A 20,678-nucleotide genomic window follows, 5' to 3' on the forward strand; every position below is an offset into this window, starting at 1 on the left:
TTGAGCCGTGAAAATATAAAAATATCACATTTTCCCCACAAAAATTATTTTTACCCCCAAATTTTGCATTTTCACAAGGGTAACAGGTGATATTGCACCTTACAATTTGTTGTGCAATTTCTCCTGAGTACACCAATACCCCATATGTGAAGGAAAACTACTATTTTGGTGCACTATTTTTTAGACACTATAAATCCCTACTTTTCTGGGAGGGGGAGGAGACAGATGATTTAGGAGCTCAGCAAGGCACGTGGCCCCAGCGTCTTCGCTATCAGAAGTAAGAGAGCAGGGATAGTTAGAGCGCCTCTAGCTATAGGGATAGGGAAGGAGCCCCTTGCCCTGGGATATCCTGCAGCAGTGCCATGACATTAACACTGGCCCAAACCATTTTTTGATCCATCATTGGTCCAGTGACTCCTCTGGCAGAGAAACCGCAGCAACTCAGCCTGGAGGTGGCAGACATATGCACTGTTGTTTTGCAGCACCCAAACATGTCTGATTTAGGAACCACGACTCCCAGGCAACCCCTTGTGAAGCCCAAGATCGCTTTGCCAGACAGGTTCTCTGGGGGGGTGAGACAAGTTTGTTGTAAGCTTTATTTTAATTTACATCTTCTCTCCTCGGGAACCGAGGAACAACAGGTAGGGATCGTAATTTCTCTAATGCAAGCCTGGGCATTTTCTCTCCTGGCAGACTCTGTAGCTTCGTACAGCTGAGGAAATTTTTTCAGGCGCAGGGTTATCTATATGACGACACTGACCGTGTCTCTCTAGCCAACTCTGTGCTACTTCAGGTTCAGCTGGGAGACTGGCGAGTAGAGAAATATTGCTCTGAGTTCCGGAGAAGGTCCACAAATGCTAAGTGGAATAACCTCATGCTAAGTAGCTAGTTCAGTCAAGCGCTATCTGTAAAGGTAAGGCTACTTTCATACATCCGTTTTTTGCCGTCAGGCAGGATCCAGAGAGCGAGCGAAAGAGAGAGACCCCGGAATGGAAAAATACAATTTCTGGGCATGTGCAGTTGAAAAAAACGGAATCTGTCGCCATAGGCTTCCATTATAGGAAAAGCCGGACAGCTCCGGATCAGGCGCTGTCCGTTTTTTCGCCGGACACAAAAAAGTTCATCTGTCCGTTTTGTCCGGCCGCTGGATCCACAATTTTTGCCGGATTCGGCAAAAAACGGAAGACCATCCGGCGCAATCCGGTGCTAATACAAGTCTATGGGAAAAAACGGATCTGGCAGCATCATTCTCCGGATCCGTTTTTTTTTTTTTTAATTTGCTGGATTGTGCCTGACGGCAAAAAACGGATGTGTGAAAGCCTAAAGGATGCATTTTCTCTGTATGAGACTCTGGTTTCCCTTGAGGTGACCAGGCCTCTGGCTATCCATATAGACCGCTGTCTTCGCAAGAGACACTGAAATCTGCGGTAGACCTGTGGTCAAGGGAACCTAGGTCTGAGTCTACTTAGAATTCCATGTAGTTGAATAGGTTGACTCGTTCTATTAGTCCAACTGTAGTTTGGCACAAACGGGGAGTGTGTTTTTTTGTGGTGGAAAGGGCCATTTTGTGGGTGCTTGTCCTTCTTTATCACGCCATAAACAGCCGCTGGAAAACTAAGGAGCTGTTTTGTCAGGAGGTTGGCAACCTGGGTGTGCTAATTTCCTCTGGGTGTAGGTCACAATTTTTTTTACCGGTTGAGATCTATCTGGGCAAAAATAAAGTGGTTATTTCAGCTTTACTGAACAGTGGGGCAGGGTTTAATTTGATCAACGCTAGGTTCATCAGGTCCAGGCCTCAAACCACATAAACTATCTAGACTAAAACCCATAATGTCCATTGAGCCAGGGATATTTTACTCAGGTCATTCGAGTGTTATATCTACAGATAAGAGCCATACACTCAGAATTAATTGACTGTTATGTGCTAAAGGGTTTGTCCTTTCCTGTGGTTCTTGGACTACCGTATATACTCGAGTATAAGCCGACCCCCCTAATTTTGCCACAAAAAACTGGGAAAACTTAATGACTCGAGTATAAGCATAGGGTGGAAAATGCAGCAGCTACCGGTAAATTTCAAGAGTAAAAATAAGTACCAATAAAAGTAAAATTAATTGAGACATCAGTAGGTTAAGTGTTTTTGAATATCCATATTGAATCAGGAGTCCCATATAATGCTCCATAAAGTTTGATGGGCCCCATTAGATGCTCCATATTAAAATATGCCCCATATAATCCTGCATAAAGGTTAATAATGGCCCCATAGATGCTCCATACAGACACTTGCCCCTTATAGTGCTGCACAAACATTATGGCCCCATAGATGCTCCATACAGGCACTTGCCCCTTATAGTGCTGCACAAACATTATGGCCCCATAGATGCTCCATACAGGCACTTGCCCCTTATAGTGCTGCACAAACATTATGGCCCCATAGATGCTCCATACAGGCACTTGCCCCCTATAGTGCTGCACAAACATTATGGCCCCATAGATGCTCCATACAGGCACTTGCCCTTTATAGTGCTGCACAAACATTATGGCCCCATAAGATGCCCCATACAGGCACTTGCCCCTTATAGTGCTGCACAAAAGTTATGGCCCCATAGATGCTCCATACAGGCACTTGCCCCTTATAGTGCTGCACAAACATTATGGCCCCATAGATGCTCCATACAGGCACTTGCCCCTTATAGTGCTGCACAAACATTATGGCCCCATAGATGCTCCATACAGGCACTTGCCCCTTATAGTGCTGCACAAACATTATGGCCCCATAGATGCTCCATACAGGCACTTGCCCCTTATAGTGCTGCACAAACATTATGGCCCCATAAGATGCCCCATACAGGCACTTGCCCCTTATAGTGCTGCACAAAAGTTATGGCCCCATAGATACTCCATACAGGCACTTGCCCCTTATAGTGCTGCACAAACATTATGGCTCCATAGATGCTCCATACAGGCACTTGCCCCTTATAGTGCTGCACAAACATTATGGCCCCATAGATGCTCCATACAGGCACTTGCCCCTTATAGTGCTGCACAGACATTATGGCCCCATAGATGATCCATACAGGCACTTGCCCCAAATGCTGTGGCTGCGATAAAAAAAACAAAAATCACATACTCACCTCTCCGTCGCTCAGGCCCCCGGCACTTTTAATATTTATCTGCTCCTTCCTGTGTGGCTCCGTCTTCAGCGTTCTCCGCACTGACGTTCAGGCAGACGGCGCGCACTGACCACGTCGTCGCGCCCTCTGACCTGAGCGTCACAGCCAGAGGACGCCGAAGACGGAGCCACACCGGAACGGAGGAGAGGTGACTATCGCGCAGCGCTCCCCCTCCCTGTATACTTACCTGCTCCCGGCGCGGTCCCTGCACGTCCCTGCTTCCAGCGCTGCATCTTCTTCCTGTACAGAGCAGTCACATGGTACCGCACATTACAGTAATGAATATGCGGCTCCAACCCTATGGGAGGTGGAGCCGCATATTCATTACCGTAATGTGCGGTACCATGTGACCGCTCAGTACAGGAAGAAGATGCAGCGCTGGAAGCAGGGATGTGCAGGGACCGCGCCAGGAGCAGGTAAGTATAATTACACAGCCCCCGCTCCCCCTCCCCTGCCGACCCCCAGGTATGACTCGAGTATAAGCCGAGAGGGGGATTTTCAGCCCAAAAAAATGGGTTGAAAATCTCAGCTTATACTCGAGTATATACGGTACTTTGGCTTATGCTGCACAATCCTGTGGTAGTCTAGCAGACTCGAGAGGTGGTAAAGTGGAGCGAGTATTATCAAGAACCATGCTTGGGTGTCCGGCTAGCCAGGGTGGGTACCCAATTTTGTATCTGAATATCTATCTGACTTCAGTGATGTGACTTCAGAACAGAGGTATCAAAAACTTCCTCCCCGTCGTTCTTATGATTGCACTGTTAATTTATCCCTGGGACCAAGCTACCAAAGAGCAGATTATATAATATCTCTTTTCGAGCGACGCAGGCCCTTGACGGCCTTTATTGCTGACAGTCTGGCAAAGGGCCATATCAGACCTTCTTTATCTCCCATTGCAGTGAGTTTTTTGTCAAGAAAAAACGGGGTTGCGCCCCTGCCTAGATTTTCACGAATTTAATTGGATCAGGATCTGGGATCCGTATCCTTTCCCTCTTATCCTGGACCTCTTTAAACTAGATTGTAGGATCAAAATGGTTTTCTAAACTAGTTCTCAGGGGGTGCATATTATCTCATTCAAATTAAGGAGGGGGGATGAGTGGAAGACAGCCTTCGATACACCTGAAGGACACTCTGAAAACCTTGTGATTCCATTTGGGTTGACTAACGCTCCCGCCATCTTTCAGCAGTTTAATGAAATCTTTAGTCATATGGCAAATAGATTTGTTGTGATCTATCTTGATGACATATTGATTTATTCACCTGACCTTAATTCACATCAGGTACATCTCAAGCCGGTCTCACAGATACTCAGAGACAATAAATTATTTGTCAAACCAGAGAAATGTAAGTTATCGGTTCATGAGATCCCTTTTCTGACTTATTTCTTTTTGTCCACTGGTTTTGCATGGATCCGATGAAAGTCCAGACTATACTGGATTGAGATCGTCCTGAGGACTTAAAGGAGTCAGAAAGGTTTTTGTGTTTCGCCAACTACTACCGTAAGTTCATCAAAATCCTTTCGATAGTGGTCAAACCTCAGACGGCATTTGATACCTTGAAAAAATGTTTCGCATCTGCGCCGATTCTTATACAGCCTGACGTCTCTCTGTATTGTCGCAGGGTGCATCTCCTAGTAAATTACGTCCGTGTGCGTATTTTTCTAAGAAACTGTCGTCCGCTCAGAAAAACTATAACGTTAGTAATGGGGAACTCTTGACAATAAAGTGGGCAATGGAAGATTGGCGACATTTTCTGGAGAGGTGTAGTGCCAAGTTTTTACTACTAAGATTCGGATGCGGCTTTAAGGAAGGTTACTGCTTGCGATATAACGCAGTTTTAATTCAAAGTACAAAATTAAAGGAATATTATATTTGCATATACTTTTGTTCTTTTTAACATACAAAGGTTAAGTACAAATAAAGATTACATATACTCACATTGTCACCAAGGAGCTGTTTAAACATCCTCCATCTGGAATTTCTCAGAAGCAAGCACCAAAAGAAAGAACTCCTGGAAAATGCACAACACTGTGTGGGCGTCCCCACTTATGCAGGTATTGCAACACTGTACATGTATAAGTACAGGTGCACAAAACTTCTGCTTCTGTCTTAGTCATGTTTCTCTGGCCTTATATATTACTTGCTCTATGTATATATGTGGTTCAGCCCTGCCCTCCACTTGCCAGCCTTCGGAATAAGATGAATCAGAGATACAAGGCAAACACCAGAAAATGGCCAATAAACCCACACAATTCAAAAGCTCCTTAGGATAACATAAATCAACAGCAGACAGAGGTTAAATAAATCTCCATGTTTTACATTAAGAAACAACAAACATAGAACTGTTTGTGAGGTCAAAACCTTCAGACAATGGGATTTAATAGTTCTCAAGATTGTGTCACTATGAACATTGTCTGACTGTAAATGTATGACCAGTAATGCTGCTTTGTCATGGTTTGAATGCATTCTGTCTATTTCATTATGGACTCAAAATATCCATTTTTATGTTGACACTACAAGAGGGCACTTCATGGTAATCATTGATCATAAAAATCTTTTATGTTTAGAATCTGCTGAGCGCCTGATTCCTAGACTAGTCATTGTTCTTCCCAAATTCAACTTTTTTGTGACATATAGGCCAGAGAATAAAACCCCTTAAAACGGACACCTTATCTTGTTGTTTTCCTTCGGAGGGTAGAGATAATTGTGGACCGGGTCCTATAATACAGAAAGGGGTGGTTATTGCATCTATATGTTATGATGTTGAGAAGGAGGTTGTAGAGGCTCAGGTGGACTCCCTTGCTCTTGTCCATTAAATGAACTGTTCGTACACGTGAATCTCTCTTATCCCCTTTTCGATGTTGGGCGTAATAGTACGCCCACTTCGAAATCCCTCCCTCTTTTCCTGTACTTGTCAGCTGTTTTGAACAGCTGTCATGTGCCTTAAAGGCTACTTTCACACTAGCGTCGTACGACGCACGTCGCAATGCGTCGTTTTGGTGAAAAAACGCATCCTGCAAAATTGCTTGCAGGATGCGTTTTTTCTCCATAGACTAACATTAGCGATGCATTGCGACGCATTTTCACACGTCGCAACCGTCGTGCGACTTTTGCGTCGGACCGTCGGCAACAAAAAACGTTGCATGTATTGTTTTTTGGTGCGTCGTGTGCAGCATTTCCGACCGTACATGCGCGGCCGGAACTCCGCCGCCTCCTCCCCGGAGCTCAGAATGGGGCAGCGGATGCGTTGAAAAACTGCATTCGCTGCCCCCGTTGTGCGGCGCTTCCACAGTATGCGTTGATACTTCGCAATGTCGCATTGCGACGTGCGTTGTACGACGCTAGTGTGAAAGTAGCCTAACAGCCGTGGGTGGAATCGCGATCCACCCGCTGCTGTTAAGCTGTTAAATGCCACTGTCAATCTTTGACAGTGGCATTTAACTACCGCTTCCGGTATACACGCCGGAAATTCTGCCCACTGGTCAACTGATGGGTTGACTTGGCAACCAGAGGTCTCCAGCAGACCTCTATGGTTGTCATAGCTGGATTGCTATGAGTGCCGCCTGGTGGTCAGTGCTCATAGCAAGTGAGTATTTCTGCTATGATCAGATTGCCTGTATGTAGCAGAGCCGATCAGACAACTGCAGCTTCTAGTCTCCCATGGAGACTATTGAAGCATGCAGAAAGTAAAAAAAAATCTTAAAAAAAAAAATAAATAAATAAAAGTTTATATCACCCCCCTTATCCCCATTCAAAATAAAACAGTAAAAAAAAATCAGACATACACATATTTGGTATCACCGCATTCAGAATCGCCCGATCTATCAATATATATATATATAAAAAAAAAGACTTAACCCGATCCATAAACGGTGTAACAAGAAAAAATTCAAAACCGCAGAATTACCTTTTTTTGGTCGCCGCTACATTGCAATAAAATGCAATAACGGTCAATTAAAAGATCGTATCTACACCAAAATGGTATGAATAAAAATGTCAGCTCGCAAAAAAATAAGCGCTCACCCAGCCCCAAATGACAAAAAATGGAGACGCTACAGGTCTCGGAAAATGGCCCCATTTTTTTTTTTTTTTTACCACTTAAATAAAAAGAACCTAGACATGTTTGGTGTCTATGAACTCGTAATGACCTGGAAAATCATAACGGCAGGTCAGTTTTAGCATTTAGTGAACATGGTAAAAAAAAGCTGTGGAATTGCACTTTTTTTGCAATTTCACCACACTTAATTTTTTTTTCCTGTTTTCCAGTACACGATATGTTAAAACCAAAGGTGTCGTTCAAAAGTTCAACTCGTCCTGCAAAAAAAAAGCCCTCGCATGTCCATTTTGACGGAAAAGTTAAAAAGTTATGGCTCTGGGAAGAAGGGCAACAAAAAACGAAAACACAAAAACATAAGTACCTCCGGTCATGAAGGGGTTAAAGTTTTAAGTGAACATCATGATTTGGTCTTGGCAGGACATGTTAGTAAATCCACCACAGATCTCCTTACTCAGTATTTTTGGTGGTCTGTGATACGACAGGATGTTCTGTAGTACAGTATGTAGCTGCCTTCACTGTTTATGCTTTCTAAGACCCCTCATACTCGTCTGTCTGGGTCTCTCCAACCATTGGCGATTTCCAGTAGACCTTGGACTCGTTTATCGGTAGATTTCATTACTGATCTACCCATATCTGCAGGTAATACAGCTATTTCGATGTTGATGGTGGACAGGTTCAGCAAGATCTCTCATTTCTTTGCACTACCCGAAATCGTGAAATTATATGTGATTCCTACCAATATTGTTTCTGACAGGAAGGTGCAATTTATTTCCCAATTTTGGAAAGTGTTTTGTGCTCGTTTGGGATCCATCTGTAGTTTTCTTCAGCCTTTCATCCAAACTCTAATAGGCAAACTGAATGTGTTAACCAAAATCTTGAGATTTATCATTCAATTTTTCTGACTGCATATTGACATGTCTGTGCTCCTCACACCTAGCCCCATCTTTAGATCTTATCCTGCCTCTGTCTTCATCTTTGGTAGTCAAATGTTGTATTAACTGCAATCTGCTAATTGTCCCCTGCTGTGGACTGTCCTCCAACTCCTTCCTCCCCTCCCTTTCTCATCTGGCTTCATTTCTTGGGCATTTGAATGGTTTAAGTTGCATGGAGTGGGTCAGATTTGACTTTAGTCAGATGTGACATAATTTCAAGTGACATATTTTAAGTGTATCATCTGAAATATACCAGAAATAGTCCAGAAATTAACCAGACAGTAAGACTAATCAAAGTATTCTAACTTTAGTTGCCTTTCTTTTCTCCCCTGCTCTTTAACCATGCTCACATTTCCCCCACCGTTTTTTGCTCCACTAATCCTCACTCTCCTCCACTAACCCCATACCCTCGCACCCTCAAACCACATAACTATCTCCCCTCTCTCTTACCCCCCCGCCTCATTCATCACAAATCCTCCCCCTATCCTTCTCACACTATGAGAAACTATCGCAACCCCTCACACTTAAAATCTGTGCCACTGACCCCCACCCCCCTGCTTCCTCTCTGTGGGGCACTTTGGAATGGATGCTCTATATGCAACAAGCTCCACATGATCCATGATCTCTTTACTTTCCGCAACCTTTCCTTCCTGGCCCTCACTGAGACCTGGCTGACGCCCCCTGACACGGCCTCGCCTGCAGCACTGAGTTACGGTGGCCTCCAATTTACCCACACTCCTCGCTCTGGCAACAGACATGGTGGAGGAGTGGGTATCCTTCTTTCTAAAAACTGTTTTTCAACCCTATCCAACCCCCACCCTCCCTTATCCTCCCTTCTTTCGAGGTTCACTCTGTCCGTATCTACGCTCCCTCCAATCTCCAAATTGCTGTCATATTCCGACCACCGGGCTCAGCCACTGCCTTCATCGACCAATTCCACACCTGGCTCCTTCACTTTCTCTCCGCTGACATCCCCACCATCACCATGGGTGACTTTAGTATCCCTACTGACACCCACCAGCTAGCAGCCTCCAAGCTACTGGCCCTTACTTCATCCTTTGGACTCACCCAGTGGTCCTCCACAGCCACCCACACAGACGGACATACACTAGACCTCATCTTCACCCGCCCCTGTTCCTTATCTAATCTCGCAACCTCTCCCTTCCCCCTATCTGACCACCATCTACTCACCTTCTCATCCTTGTCCTCCTCACCTACCCCCCATGTCCAGCAATTACCACATCCACGCAGAAACCTTGCACATCTAGACATTCACAGACTCTCAGACTCTCTCCTACCCCTGTCCTCCATATCTTCACTCCATGACACGGACAGCGCCACCGCGTTCTATAACTCCACTCTCACATCAGCCATAGACTCAGTCGCCCCTCCCATGCATGGCAAAGTGCGACGAACCAATCGGCAACATTGGCATAACAATCTCACAAAAAAACTTCGACAAGCATCCAGGGTTGCAGAGCGACGTTGGAAGAAAACACGCCTGCCAGACAACTTCACCGCTTTCAAACAAGCTACATTTTACTTCAAATTAGCCCTCACCTCCGCTAAACAGACCTATTTCACTAACCTTGTATCTTCACTTTCCTACAACCCAAAACAACTGTTCAGCACATTTAATTCCCTCCTCCGCCCACTACTGCCACCTTCAACTCCCCTCATCTCCTCCGAGGACTTTGCCACCTACTTCAAAAACAAGATCGACCAAACAAGGCAAACCTTAACTGTTCCACCACCCCAACCACTCCATATACCAGACCTCTGCCCTTCCCTAATAACCTCCCTCTCCAACATCACTGAAGGAGAGCTTACTCGCCTCTTTTCCAAATCACACCTCACCACCTCTGCACTTGCTCCCCAACTTCACTAACATGCTCATTCCAGCCCTAACCCATCTCTTCAACCTATCGCTATCTTCTGGTACCTTCCCCTCTGCCTTCAAACATGCCACCATCACACCCATCCTCAAAAAAACTAACCTTGACCCAACTGCTATGCCCAGCTACTGCCCCATATCACTGCTCCCGTTTGCTTCAAAACTCCTTGAGCAGCATGTCCATGCTCAAATTTCCTCCCACCTCTCATCTAACGCTCTCCTTGACAACCTCCAATCTGGCTTCCGCCCCCACCACTCCACCGAAACTGCCCTGACAAAAATTACTAATGACTTACTCACAGCCAAAGCTAACAGACAGTTCTCCATCCTCCTTCTTGACCTGTCCTCTGCTTTCGACACAGTCGATCACTGCTTACTGCTACAGATTCTTTCTTCCCTTGGCATCAAAGAACTTGCCCTGTGCTGGATTGCCTCATACCTTTCCAACCGCACATTTAGCGTTTCCCACTCCCACACTACCTCCTCATCCCGCCCTCTCTCTGTTGGAGTCCCTCAAGGCTTTGTCCTAGGGCCCCTACTTTTTTCCATCTATACCCTTGGCCTAAGGCAACTCATAAAGTCCCATAGCTTCCAGTACCACCTATATGCGGACGACACTCAGATCTACCTCTCTGGCTCAGATGTGGCCTTTCTTCTGTCCAGAATCCCGGAGTGTCTGTCAGCCATATCCTCCTTGTTCACCTCTCGCTTCCTAAAACTCATTGTAGACAAAACTGAACTCATCATCTTTCCCCCATCTCACGTATCCTCCCTACCTGATCTATCTATTATGGTAAACGGCATCACGTTCTCTCCCGCACCTGAAATCCGCTGCCTCGGGGTAACTCTCAACTCTGCCTTGTCCTTCAAACCACACGTTCAAACTCTTGCCACCTCCTGTCGCCTCCAACTCAAAAATATTGCCAGAATCCGTCCCTTCCTCACCCCACAATCTATTAAGACTCTTGTGCATGCCCTTATCATCTCCCGCCTCGACTACTGCAACACCCTCCTCTGTGGCCTCCCCGCTAACTCTCTTGCACCACTCCAGTCTGTCCTCAACTCTGCTGCCCGGCTAATCCACCTCTCTCCCTCGCTACTCCCCTGCTTCTCCCCTTTGCAAATCCCTCCACTGGCTCCCATTTCCCCAACGAATCCAGTTCAAACTACTAACACTGATCTACAAAGCCATCCACAACCTGTCCCCTACCTATATCTCTGAACTAATCTCCAAATACCTTCCCTCACGTAATCTCCGATCCTCCCAAGACCTCCTACTCTCCTCCACACTTATTCGTTCCTCACACAACCGCCTCCAAGATTTCTCCCAATTATCCCCCATCCTTTGGAATTCCATGCCTCAACACGTCCGACTATCCACCACCCTCGGATCCTTCAGACGGAACCTGAAAACCCATCTCTTTAAGAAAGCCTACAGCCTGCAATAACCATTCTGCCACCTCGCCATCGCCAGAGCCGCCGCCTCACCTCCGCCAGAGCTGCTGCACCTCCGACCTTCTGTCTCTTCCCCATTATCCCATAGAATGTAAGTCCACAAGAACAGGGTCTCTCCCCTTTGTACCAGTCTGTCACTGTAAACTTGTTTACTGTAAACGATATTTATAACCCTGTATGTAACCCCTTTCTCATGTACAGCACCATGGAATTGTGCTATATAAATAAATAATAATAATAATAATAATAATAATCTTAGGTGCTATGTGTCTGAGAATCAGGAGAATTTGGTTATTTACTTACCTCTAGCTGAATTTGCTTTGAATAACCGTTGTCATGAGTTGGGGCATACAGGTTTCATCTCCATTCTGCTAGTTTAAAAAGAATCGTTCTTCAGGAATACCTGAAGAGAAAGGGTATGTGTCCACGTTCAGGGTTGCTTCAGGATTTGGTCAGGATTTTGTCAGGATTTTATGCAGGTAAAATCCTGACCAAATCTGCACCTGAGGTCACTGGCAGGTCACCTGCGTTGTCCTTGAGTTTTTTTCTGCAATGTAAGGACATGCTGCGTTCTTAAAAGACGCACAGCATGTGAGTTTTCTCGGGTGTGCCGCATGCATCTTTCGCTGCACAGTGGAGACAGGATTTCATGAAATCCCCTCCACTATGCTGTAACATCTGGACGCTGCGTTTTTTATGCATGCTGCTCAACGCTGCGTCAAAAACGCAGCGTTTCCTGAACGTGGACACATACCCAAATGGTTTTCATCACCTATTCCATCTGTGTGGCAAGGGGTTCTGAATAATTTGAAGAAGATGAGGTCCAAATAGAAGTGTGTTGCTGATCGGAGACATTTGGTGGCTCCAGACCTGTGTATTGGTGATTTGGTGTGGTTGTCTTTGGAAACTTGGTCTCAGGTTCATTGGTCCTTATAAGATTGTGGCCGTCGTCAATCCTGTAGCATTCCGCCTTGCTTTGCAACCAACTTTAAGGATTCATAATGTGTTTCACCGGTCTCTACTCAAAAAATACATTGCGTCCTCAGAAGCATCACCACAACCTCCAACCTCGTTCATTGTTGATGGGAATTTGGAATTTTATATAGCTAAGATCATTGATTCTCGCTTGGTTCATCAGACTCTTCAGTATCTGGTACACTGGAAAAGTTACCATCCTGGAGAGAGAATGTGAGTACCAGCATCTGATCTTCATGCGATTAGGTTGATCTGGTCGTTTTATGCGGAGCACCGATAGACAAAGCCCTGAGGTTTCAGAGGTCCCTCTTAGAAAAGGGGGTACTGTCATGCATGTACTGTGACAGAGAGGGGCCAGAAGACTGCAGTGTCTGATTTCATGTCCCTAGCTTTAGGTATAAGGAAGGAGCCCCTAGCCTCGGGATATCATGCAACAGTGCTGTGACACATATATTGTACTTTAACTTTAGATTCTATACGTTCTTTATAATTTGTACAACTGTCTTACCTGAAATGTGGAATGTTACGAAGAACAATAATACTTCTTGATTGTTCAAATCAGGTTAGTGATACTGAGCTGCAGTAAACCCATAAACAAGAGTGGTGCTGTTTTTGGAAAAAAAAGAATACTTATTTATCCAATGCAGGACAAGACCTTTTATGTTATTGATTTCCTAAAGTTCTTTTTTTTCACCAGTGCCCCTCATATTTGAGTTCTAAACTCTTTTATAACTTATAAATTTTAAACAATGGTAGGAGAGGTCCATGAAATTATCTAAAGTGAAGTTTGCTCTTCATTTGCTTTTTAGGCTCATCAAATATTATCGACCATGTTGAGATTGAAGGCATGACTGGCAGTTTACCTTTTTATGGAATATCTGATCTGAAAGAAGTTTTAAGCTCTGTGATGAATGGAAATACAAATTTATGTGATTGTCGACCCCTGAAAGTTCTGAATTATTTAGAGGTGAGTACACTTACAAAAAATAAATTTGGAGGGAGGATGCCCCCCATGATGTCTTAAAACACATTTTAACTTATTGATATTACTGCCAATTTTCTCTACGAATTTCATCCTCCTGCCTGCATATCAGAACTGTGTGGCTCTCCTAGGATCCAGCAGCTCCTGCTCTCTGCCTTCACCCAGTGATAACATTCACTGGGTCTGGAGAAGGGAGCAAGGTAAGTTCTACTGCTTCCTAATCTGTATACACAGGCACTGGTTCATTGCGGTCTATACAGAGATTGAGAAGGTAAACTTAATAATAAAATGTGTATCTTCTACCTGGGAATTCTGGCTGTGTTTGACAGGCAGCTTGCCACTCCCACAGCTTCATGATCTTGTGCAAGCTGGTTACACTACATTGAGTTTTAGAACATCAATGCAGGGTAAAGTGTGGATTGTCTGGACATAAAAGTCTACGGGCAGACTAGAAGAAGTTAATCACTGATATGGTTTAAAGAAAGAGACATGCCCATCAAGTGTTGTTTCGGTTTTTTGTTGTACCAAATAAAGTATTGATTTTTTCAAGGTGATCCTTGTATATATGGCCTGTAGCTTTCTGTCTTCATATTCATAGTCTTGTGTCTTTACAGGCAATAGGTGTATCCCTTTCCATCTTCTGTGGTGTTCTCATGTATTATTTTTAATCTACTAAAAAGTATTGGAAAATTGATCGAGAAAGGTTTAACTTAACCCCTTCTCGTCATGGCCAATTTCCGTTTTTTTCCATTTTCATTTTTTCCTTTCCTTCTTCCAAAAGCATTTTTTTTTCTGTTCACATAGATGAATGAACGCTTTTTTTTGCAAGAACAGTTGTACCTTTGAATGACAGCATTCATTTTACCATATAGTGTGCTGAAAAACGGGGATAAAAAATTTCACGTGCAATCCACTTTTTTTTAATTATTATTTTAATGGTGAAAAAAATGTATAATGTGTCTCCATTTTACGAGACCAGTAACATGTTAATTTTTTCGTCGATGGAGTCATGTCATGGCTTATTTTTGTGGGACAACACATAGTTTTTATTGATAACATTTTATTATAGTTATGACATTTTGATCGATTGTTACAGCATTTGTTTCAGTATTGTGACACCCAAAAAAATCACAATATTGGCGGTTTGAATTTTCTTGTTTTTACTGATTAGAGTAATTATTTTTACATTTTGATAGATCGGACTGTGTTTTATTATTATTATTATTATTACTAGATGGTAGCCCGATTCGAACGCATCGGGTATTCTAGAATATGTATGTAGTTTATTTATGAAGATTTTAGAATAATACATTGAATACACAGGATTCGGCCGGCCGCGACCAATTAGCGAAGCGTGGTTCAAATCCCGCGCCAATTCGCGGACAGACTGCGCCTGTCACTGATTGTTCGCGGCCGGCCATGTAGTGTATCACAGCCCATGTAGTAAATAGCACAGCCATGTAGTATATAGCACAGCCACGTAGTATATAGCACAGCCACGTAGTATATAGCACAGCCCACGGAGTATATAGCACAGCCCACGGAGTATATAGCATAGCCATGTAGTATATAACACAGCCCACAGAGTATATAGCACAGCCACGTAGTATATAGCACAGCCCATGGAGTTTATAACAGCCCACATAGCATATAACACAGCCACATAGTTTATAACAGCCCACGTAGCATATAACACAGCTCACGTAGCATATAACAGCCCACGCACGCAGTATATAACACAGCCCACGTAGTGTTTAACACAGGCCACATAGTGTATAACACAGCCCACGTAGTATATAGCACAGCCCACGCAGTACATTGTGCAGCCCACGTAGTACATTGCACAGCCCACGTAGTACATTGCACAGCCCACGTAGTACATTGCACAGCCCACGTAGTACATTGCACAGCCCACGTAGTATATTGCACAGCCCACATAGTATATAGCACAGCCCACGTAGTATATAGCACAGCCCACGTAGTATATTGCACAGCCCACGTAGTATATTGCACAGCCCACGTAGTATATTGCATAGCCCACGTAGTACATTGCACAGCCCACGTAGTATATTGCACAGCCCACGTAGTATATAGCACAGCCCACGTAGTATATAGCACAGCCCACGTAGTATATTGCACAGCCCACGTAGTATATTGCACAGCCCACGTAGTATATTGCACAGCCCACGTATTATATTGCACAGCCCACGTAGTATATTGCACAGCCCACGTAGTATATTGCACAGCCCACGCAGTGTATAGCACAGCCCACGTAGTATATTGCACAGCCCACGTAGTATATTGCACAGCCCACGTATTATATTGCACAGCCGACGTATTATATTGCACAGCCCAGGTAGTATATTGCACAGCCCACGCAGTATGTAGCAATGTGGGCATCATATCCCTGTTAAAAAAAAATAATTAAAATAAAAAATAGTTATATACTCACCTTCCGTTGGCCCCAGATCCAGGCGAAGCGGTTACCGACGCTCCTCTCGCGCTCCGGTCCCAAGAGTGCATTGCGGTCTCGCGAGATGATGACATAGCGGTCTCACGAGACCGCTACGTCATCATCTCGCGAGACCGCAATGCATGGAGCGGTCACAGGGGCGTCGCGAGGAGCGGGAAAGGCCGGTTCTGGATCCGAGGGGCCGACGGACGGTGAGTAAATAACCATTTTTTATTTTTTTAATTATTTTTAACATTAGATCTTTTAACTATTGATGCCGCATAGGTAGCATCAATAGTAAAAAGTTGGTCATACAGGGTTAATAGCAGCGTTAACTGACTGCCTTACACCGCGGCATAACGCGGTTACCGCTGCCATAAACCCTGTGTGAGCGCTGGCTGGAGGGGAGTATGGAGCGGGCACTGACTGTGGGGAGGAAGGAGCGGCCATTTTGCCGCCGGACTGTGCCCGTCGCTGATTGGTCGTGGCCGTTTTGCCGCGACCAATCAGCGACTTGGATTTCCATGACAGACAGTGGCTGCGACCAATGAATATCCGTGACAGACAGACAGAAGGACAGACGGAAGTGACCCTTAGACAATTATATAGTAGATTATTGGGAGAAAATGGGGGTAATGCAAACTTTTATATATTTTATTTTTTTCAAATTTGTTTAAACTTTTTTTTTTTAGTTTTTACTGCATTTATTGGTCCCCTTAGGCTATGTGCACACATTGCGTTTTCACAGCATTTTTTATGCAGGTTAATGCTCCAAAAACGCAATGGAATGCTTAAAGCAAGGTAATTCAATGACAATCTGACAATCCTGAAGTGCTGTGCACATGATCAGTAAAATTCCGTCCGTATTTGCAGCGTTTTATTTTCTGCAGCATGTCAATTCTTTTTACGTTTCTGCAGCATTTTTGACTCATTGACTTCAATTGAGTCAGTCAAATCTGCAGCAAAAACGCAGGTATAAAAAGGTTTGCGTATTTGCTGCATATTCGCTGCAGATTTGCTGCCAAAAACTCTGCGTATTGTCAGAAGGAAATCATGTCAGAAGGAGGAGGAGTGTGTGGGCTGAGAATGTGTGTGTGTCTATGTGTGTGGGCGGAGAATATGTGTGTGTGTCTGTGTGTGTGTGTACCCATGCGACGAACAGCCTATAGTGATTGGACTTGGGTATGGTCTGATGGGACTTCTACTCCCATCCAGCTACGTCTTTTGTCTCATATAACAGAGACAGCTTGAGCCGATGATGGGAGAATAGTCTGTGTTCAATTGTAAATCAAAACATTTACATAATTGCATACATTTTAACATACACAATACATTCTCACTGAACGCCTAATCCCTGATGCCCCTGTCTCCTGCAAACAATCAAAAATAATAAACCAACAAATGCTCACCTTTCTGCCGTAGTCCGTTTAATATCGAGTGTCCCACGTTGATCTCAACGGCCGCCGGCAATACACTGACAAGAGGTAATCGCTCCCGCAGTGTATCACTGAGCTGCCATGAGAGTTCACCGGTGTTCAATAAATGATCAGCTCTGGTGCTCTCCCTTACGGCATCGCTGCGTGGGAAAATTCTCACACAGCGGTAGTGCACTCCGGCTGGCTGATGAACTCCGGTGAACTCTCATGGCAGCTCAGTGATACACTGCTGGAGCGATTAACTCCGGTCAGTGTATCGCCTGTGAGATCGCCGTGGGACACTCGGTATTAAATGTACTATGTTGTACAGTATAGTATTATAAGTTTGTTTGTTACTTTTTGATTGTTTGCAGGGTGTCGAGGATTAGGCGTTCAGTAAGTATGGTAAATCTAGATTCAATAAAGGAGCCTGTGTGGTTATTTCAAATAAAGGACTTTATTCTGGCCATGTCTTTATTTTTCCATATAACTATAGAATTAGTAATGGATTGGTGTCTAATAGACGCCTCTCCATTACTAACCTATGGGCTTGATGTCACGTGACAATGCAAAGGTGACAAACCCCACAAATATGAACCCAACTTTCCACTGCTACAGGCCAATTGGGGAGAGCAAGGCTAAGTGCCAGAATGACATTTCTGGGGCGGCTGACAGCTGATGTTTTTAGCCTTGGGGGGGGGGGGCTATATAGATGGCCCCTTCCCAGGCTATTAATATTAGCCCGCAGCTGTCTGCCCAGCCTTTGCTGGTTCGATTTTATAGGGGAACCCAATGTCAATTTTTTTATGGGGTTCCCCTGTAAACTAGCCAGTAAAGGCACAGCTGTGAGATATTAATAGCCTGGGAACCTTTGGCTATTGGCTCCTTCCTAGAATATTAACATCAGCCATCAGCTTTCCCTCTGCTGGTCATGAAAATTATGCGGGAGCCCACGCAATTTTTTTTTACATTTTTTGAAAAATAAACATTGCATTTCACGTAGATTTCTAACAGTTGCTGTTTTGTTACAGCATATGTAGGTTAATTATGTTAATGCTACTACATAGGCTGGTGACTGAGTGTGTGTGTTTTTATTTAATATTAATGAGGGTATCTGGCTGAATAGGTTGAACAAGGAAATTACATCACACTTGTTTTGTTTTTTAATAATATATCTTTATTTAGCTCTATGGATTTACAAAAACGCATGCAAAAACGTACGTATTTTGAGATGTGTTTTTCTGCAAAGAGATGCAGAAACCTTGCAAAAATTTCTGCAAGAAAATATGCAACATGTGCACATAGCCTTAGGGGACTTGAACCAGTGATTGATTGCTTTTGCTATATATAGCAATACCACAGTAATCATGGTCTCCCTTGAAGCCCAGCCACAGGTTGAGTTTGAAAAGAGCTCCATGAAGGCAGGCATAGCAACCCATCAGCACCCTGCCCTGTGATGACATCACAGGCAGGTCAATGGATGCATAGAATAGCGCGCCCCCATGCCAGCATGTTATTAGTGCCACTGGCAGAGTTTAACAGTGGCAAATAACAGGTTAACATTCTCGGGTAGTGTTCCCCTCCAACTGCGGCTGTTAGAGGCAGATCCTGGCAGTAGCATTCAGCCATTACCTGTCGGATGTGGGGTGAGCTTGCCCTGTGAGCCCACTCCATACACCCGCTACCGACTTTGCACCGCACATATACGTTGAATGTCGGTTAAGGGTTAATAGGTTACCCATATGTAACAATAAGCAAAAAAAGTCATATATTTGCATTCTTTATTTTGTGTTCTTAATATGTGACAGGGCATGCAACTTGTTAGTAAGCAAAAAAAAGTGTAGGTGTTTTTAACCCCTTCATCTCCGAACCTGTTTTCACCTTTATAACTGAGCCAAATTTGACAATCCTGACCAGTGTCACTTTATGTGGTAATAACTCTAGAAAATTTCAATGGATCCCAATGATTCTAAGACTGTTTTTCCATTACATATTGTACTTAATGATAATTTAAAGATTTGTTCACTATAACTTGCGGTTACTTGTGAAATATCAGAAATTTGGAGAAAATTTTAAAACTTTATCAATTTTCAAACTTCTAATTTTTATGCCCTTAAACCAGAGAATTATGTCACCTAAAATAGTTAATAGATAACATTTCCCACATGTCTACTTTACATCAGCACAATTTTTGAAACATAATTTTTTGGTTAGGAATTTAGAAGGGTTAAAAGTTGACCAGCAATTTCTCATTTTTCCAACAAAATTTATGAAATAATTTTCTTTACGGACCACATCACATTTTATGTGACTTTGAGGGGCCTATATGGCAGAAAATACCTAAAAATGACAGAATTCTGAAAACTGCACCCTTCAAGGTGCTCAAAATCACATTCAAGAAGTGTATTAACCCTTCAAGTGCTTCAAGGAACTGAAGCAATATGAAAGGGAAAAAAATGAACCTTTAACTTTTTTTCACAAAAATTATATTTTAGGACCAATTTTGTTTATTTTCACAAGTGTAACAGGAGAAAATGGACCCCAAAACTTGTGCAATTTCTCCTGAGTGTGCCGATACCCCGTATGTGGGGGAAAACTATTGTTTGGGCACATGGCAGGGCTCAGAAGGGAAGGAGCGCCGTTTAACTGTTTTGAACCCAAAATTGGCTGGAATCATTCACGGTTGGAAAGCCCCTGATGTGCCCATACAGTGGAAACCCCCACAAGTGAACCTATTTTGAAAACGAGACCCCTCAAGGAATGTATCTAGATGTGTGGTGAGCATGTTGAAACCCCAGGTGCTTCTTAGAAGTTTATAGCGTAGAGACCAGGAAAATTAAAAATCAAATTTTTCCTGCAAAAATGTTCTTTTAACTCCATTTTTTTATTTTCACAAGGGTAACAGTGGAAAATGGAACCCAAAATTTGTTGTGCAATTTCTCCTTAGTATACCGATACCCATATTTGGTCAAAAATTACTTTTGAAGTACAGTGGAAAGCTCAAAAGGGAAGAAGCACCATATTGGAGTTCAGATTTTGCTAGAATGGTTTCAGGGTGAATTCTTTAAGGGGTGCAGTCATCATATTGGCACCACGGTCTGACACAGAATTTTATACCACTGGGCAGTCAAGAAAAAATAATTAAATTTTTACCACCAAAATTTGGTTTTAGCACCTGAATTTACATTTTCACACCGGGAAATGGGTAAAAATGGCACCAAAACATGTGGACACCAAATGTGGTTTAGGCACACTGGGGCTCAGAAGGATGGGGGGAATTTAGATCTGGGAGCACAAAATTTGCTGAATTTCTATTGGGGGTCGTGGAGCCATTTCACTTTTCCATA

The 20,678-nt window shown here is 43.7% G+C and overlaps 1 protein-coding gene across 4 annotated transcripts in view; it reads left to right on the top strand.

The window, feature by feature from the left end:
* Positions 1–20,678, top strand: part of PMS1 (PMS1 homolog 1, mismatch repair system component) — a 440,797-nt gene that overhangs the window by 394,843 nt on the left and 25,276 nt on the right. For all 4 annotated transcript variants that reach the window (XM_077275414.1, XM_077275416.1, XM_077275413.1 and 1 more), the window contains one exon: positions 13,292–13,449. In XM_077275414.1, coding sequence (XP_077131529.1) covers positions 13,292–13,449 — 158 coding nt within the window. The remainder of the gene's footprint in view (positions 1–13,291; positions 13,450–20,678) is intronic.

This window comes from Ranitomeya variabilis, chromosome 7 (assembly GCF_051348905.1).
Source record: "Ranitomeya variabilis isolate aRanVar5 chromosome 7, aRanVar5.hap1, whole genome shotgun sequence".
Taxonomy (NCBI): domain Eukaryota; kingdom Metazoa; phylum Chordata; class Amphibia; order Anura; family Dendrobatidae; genus Ranitomeya; species Ranitomeya variabilis.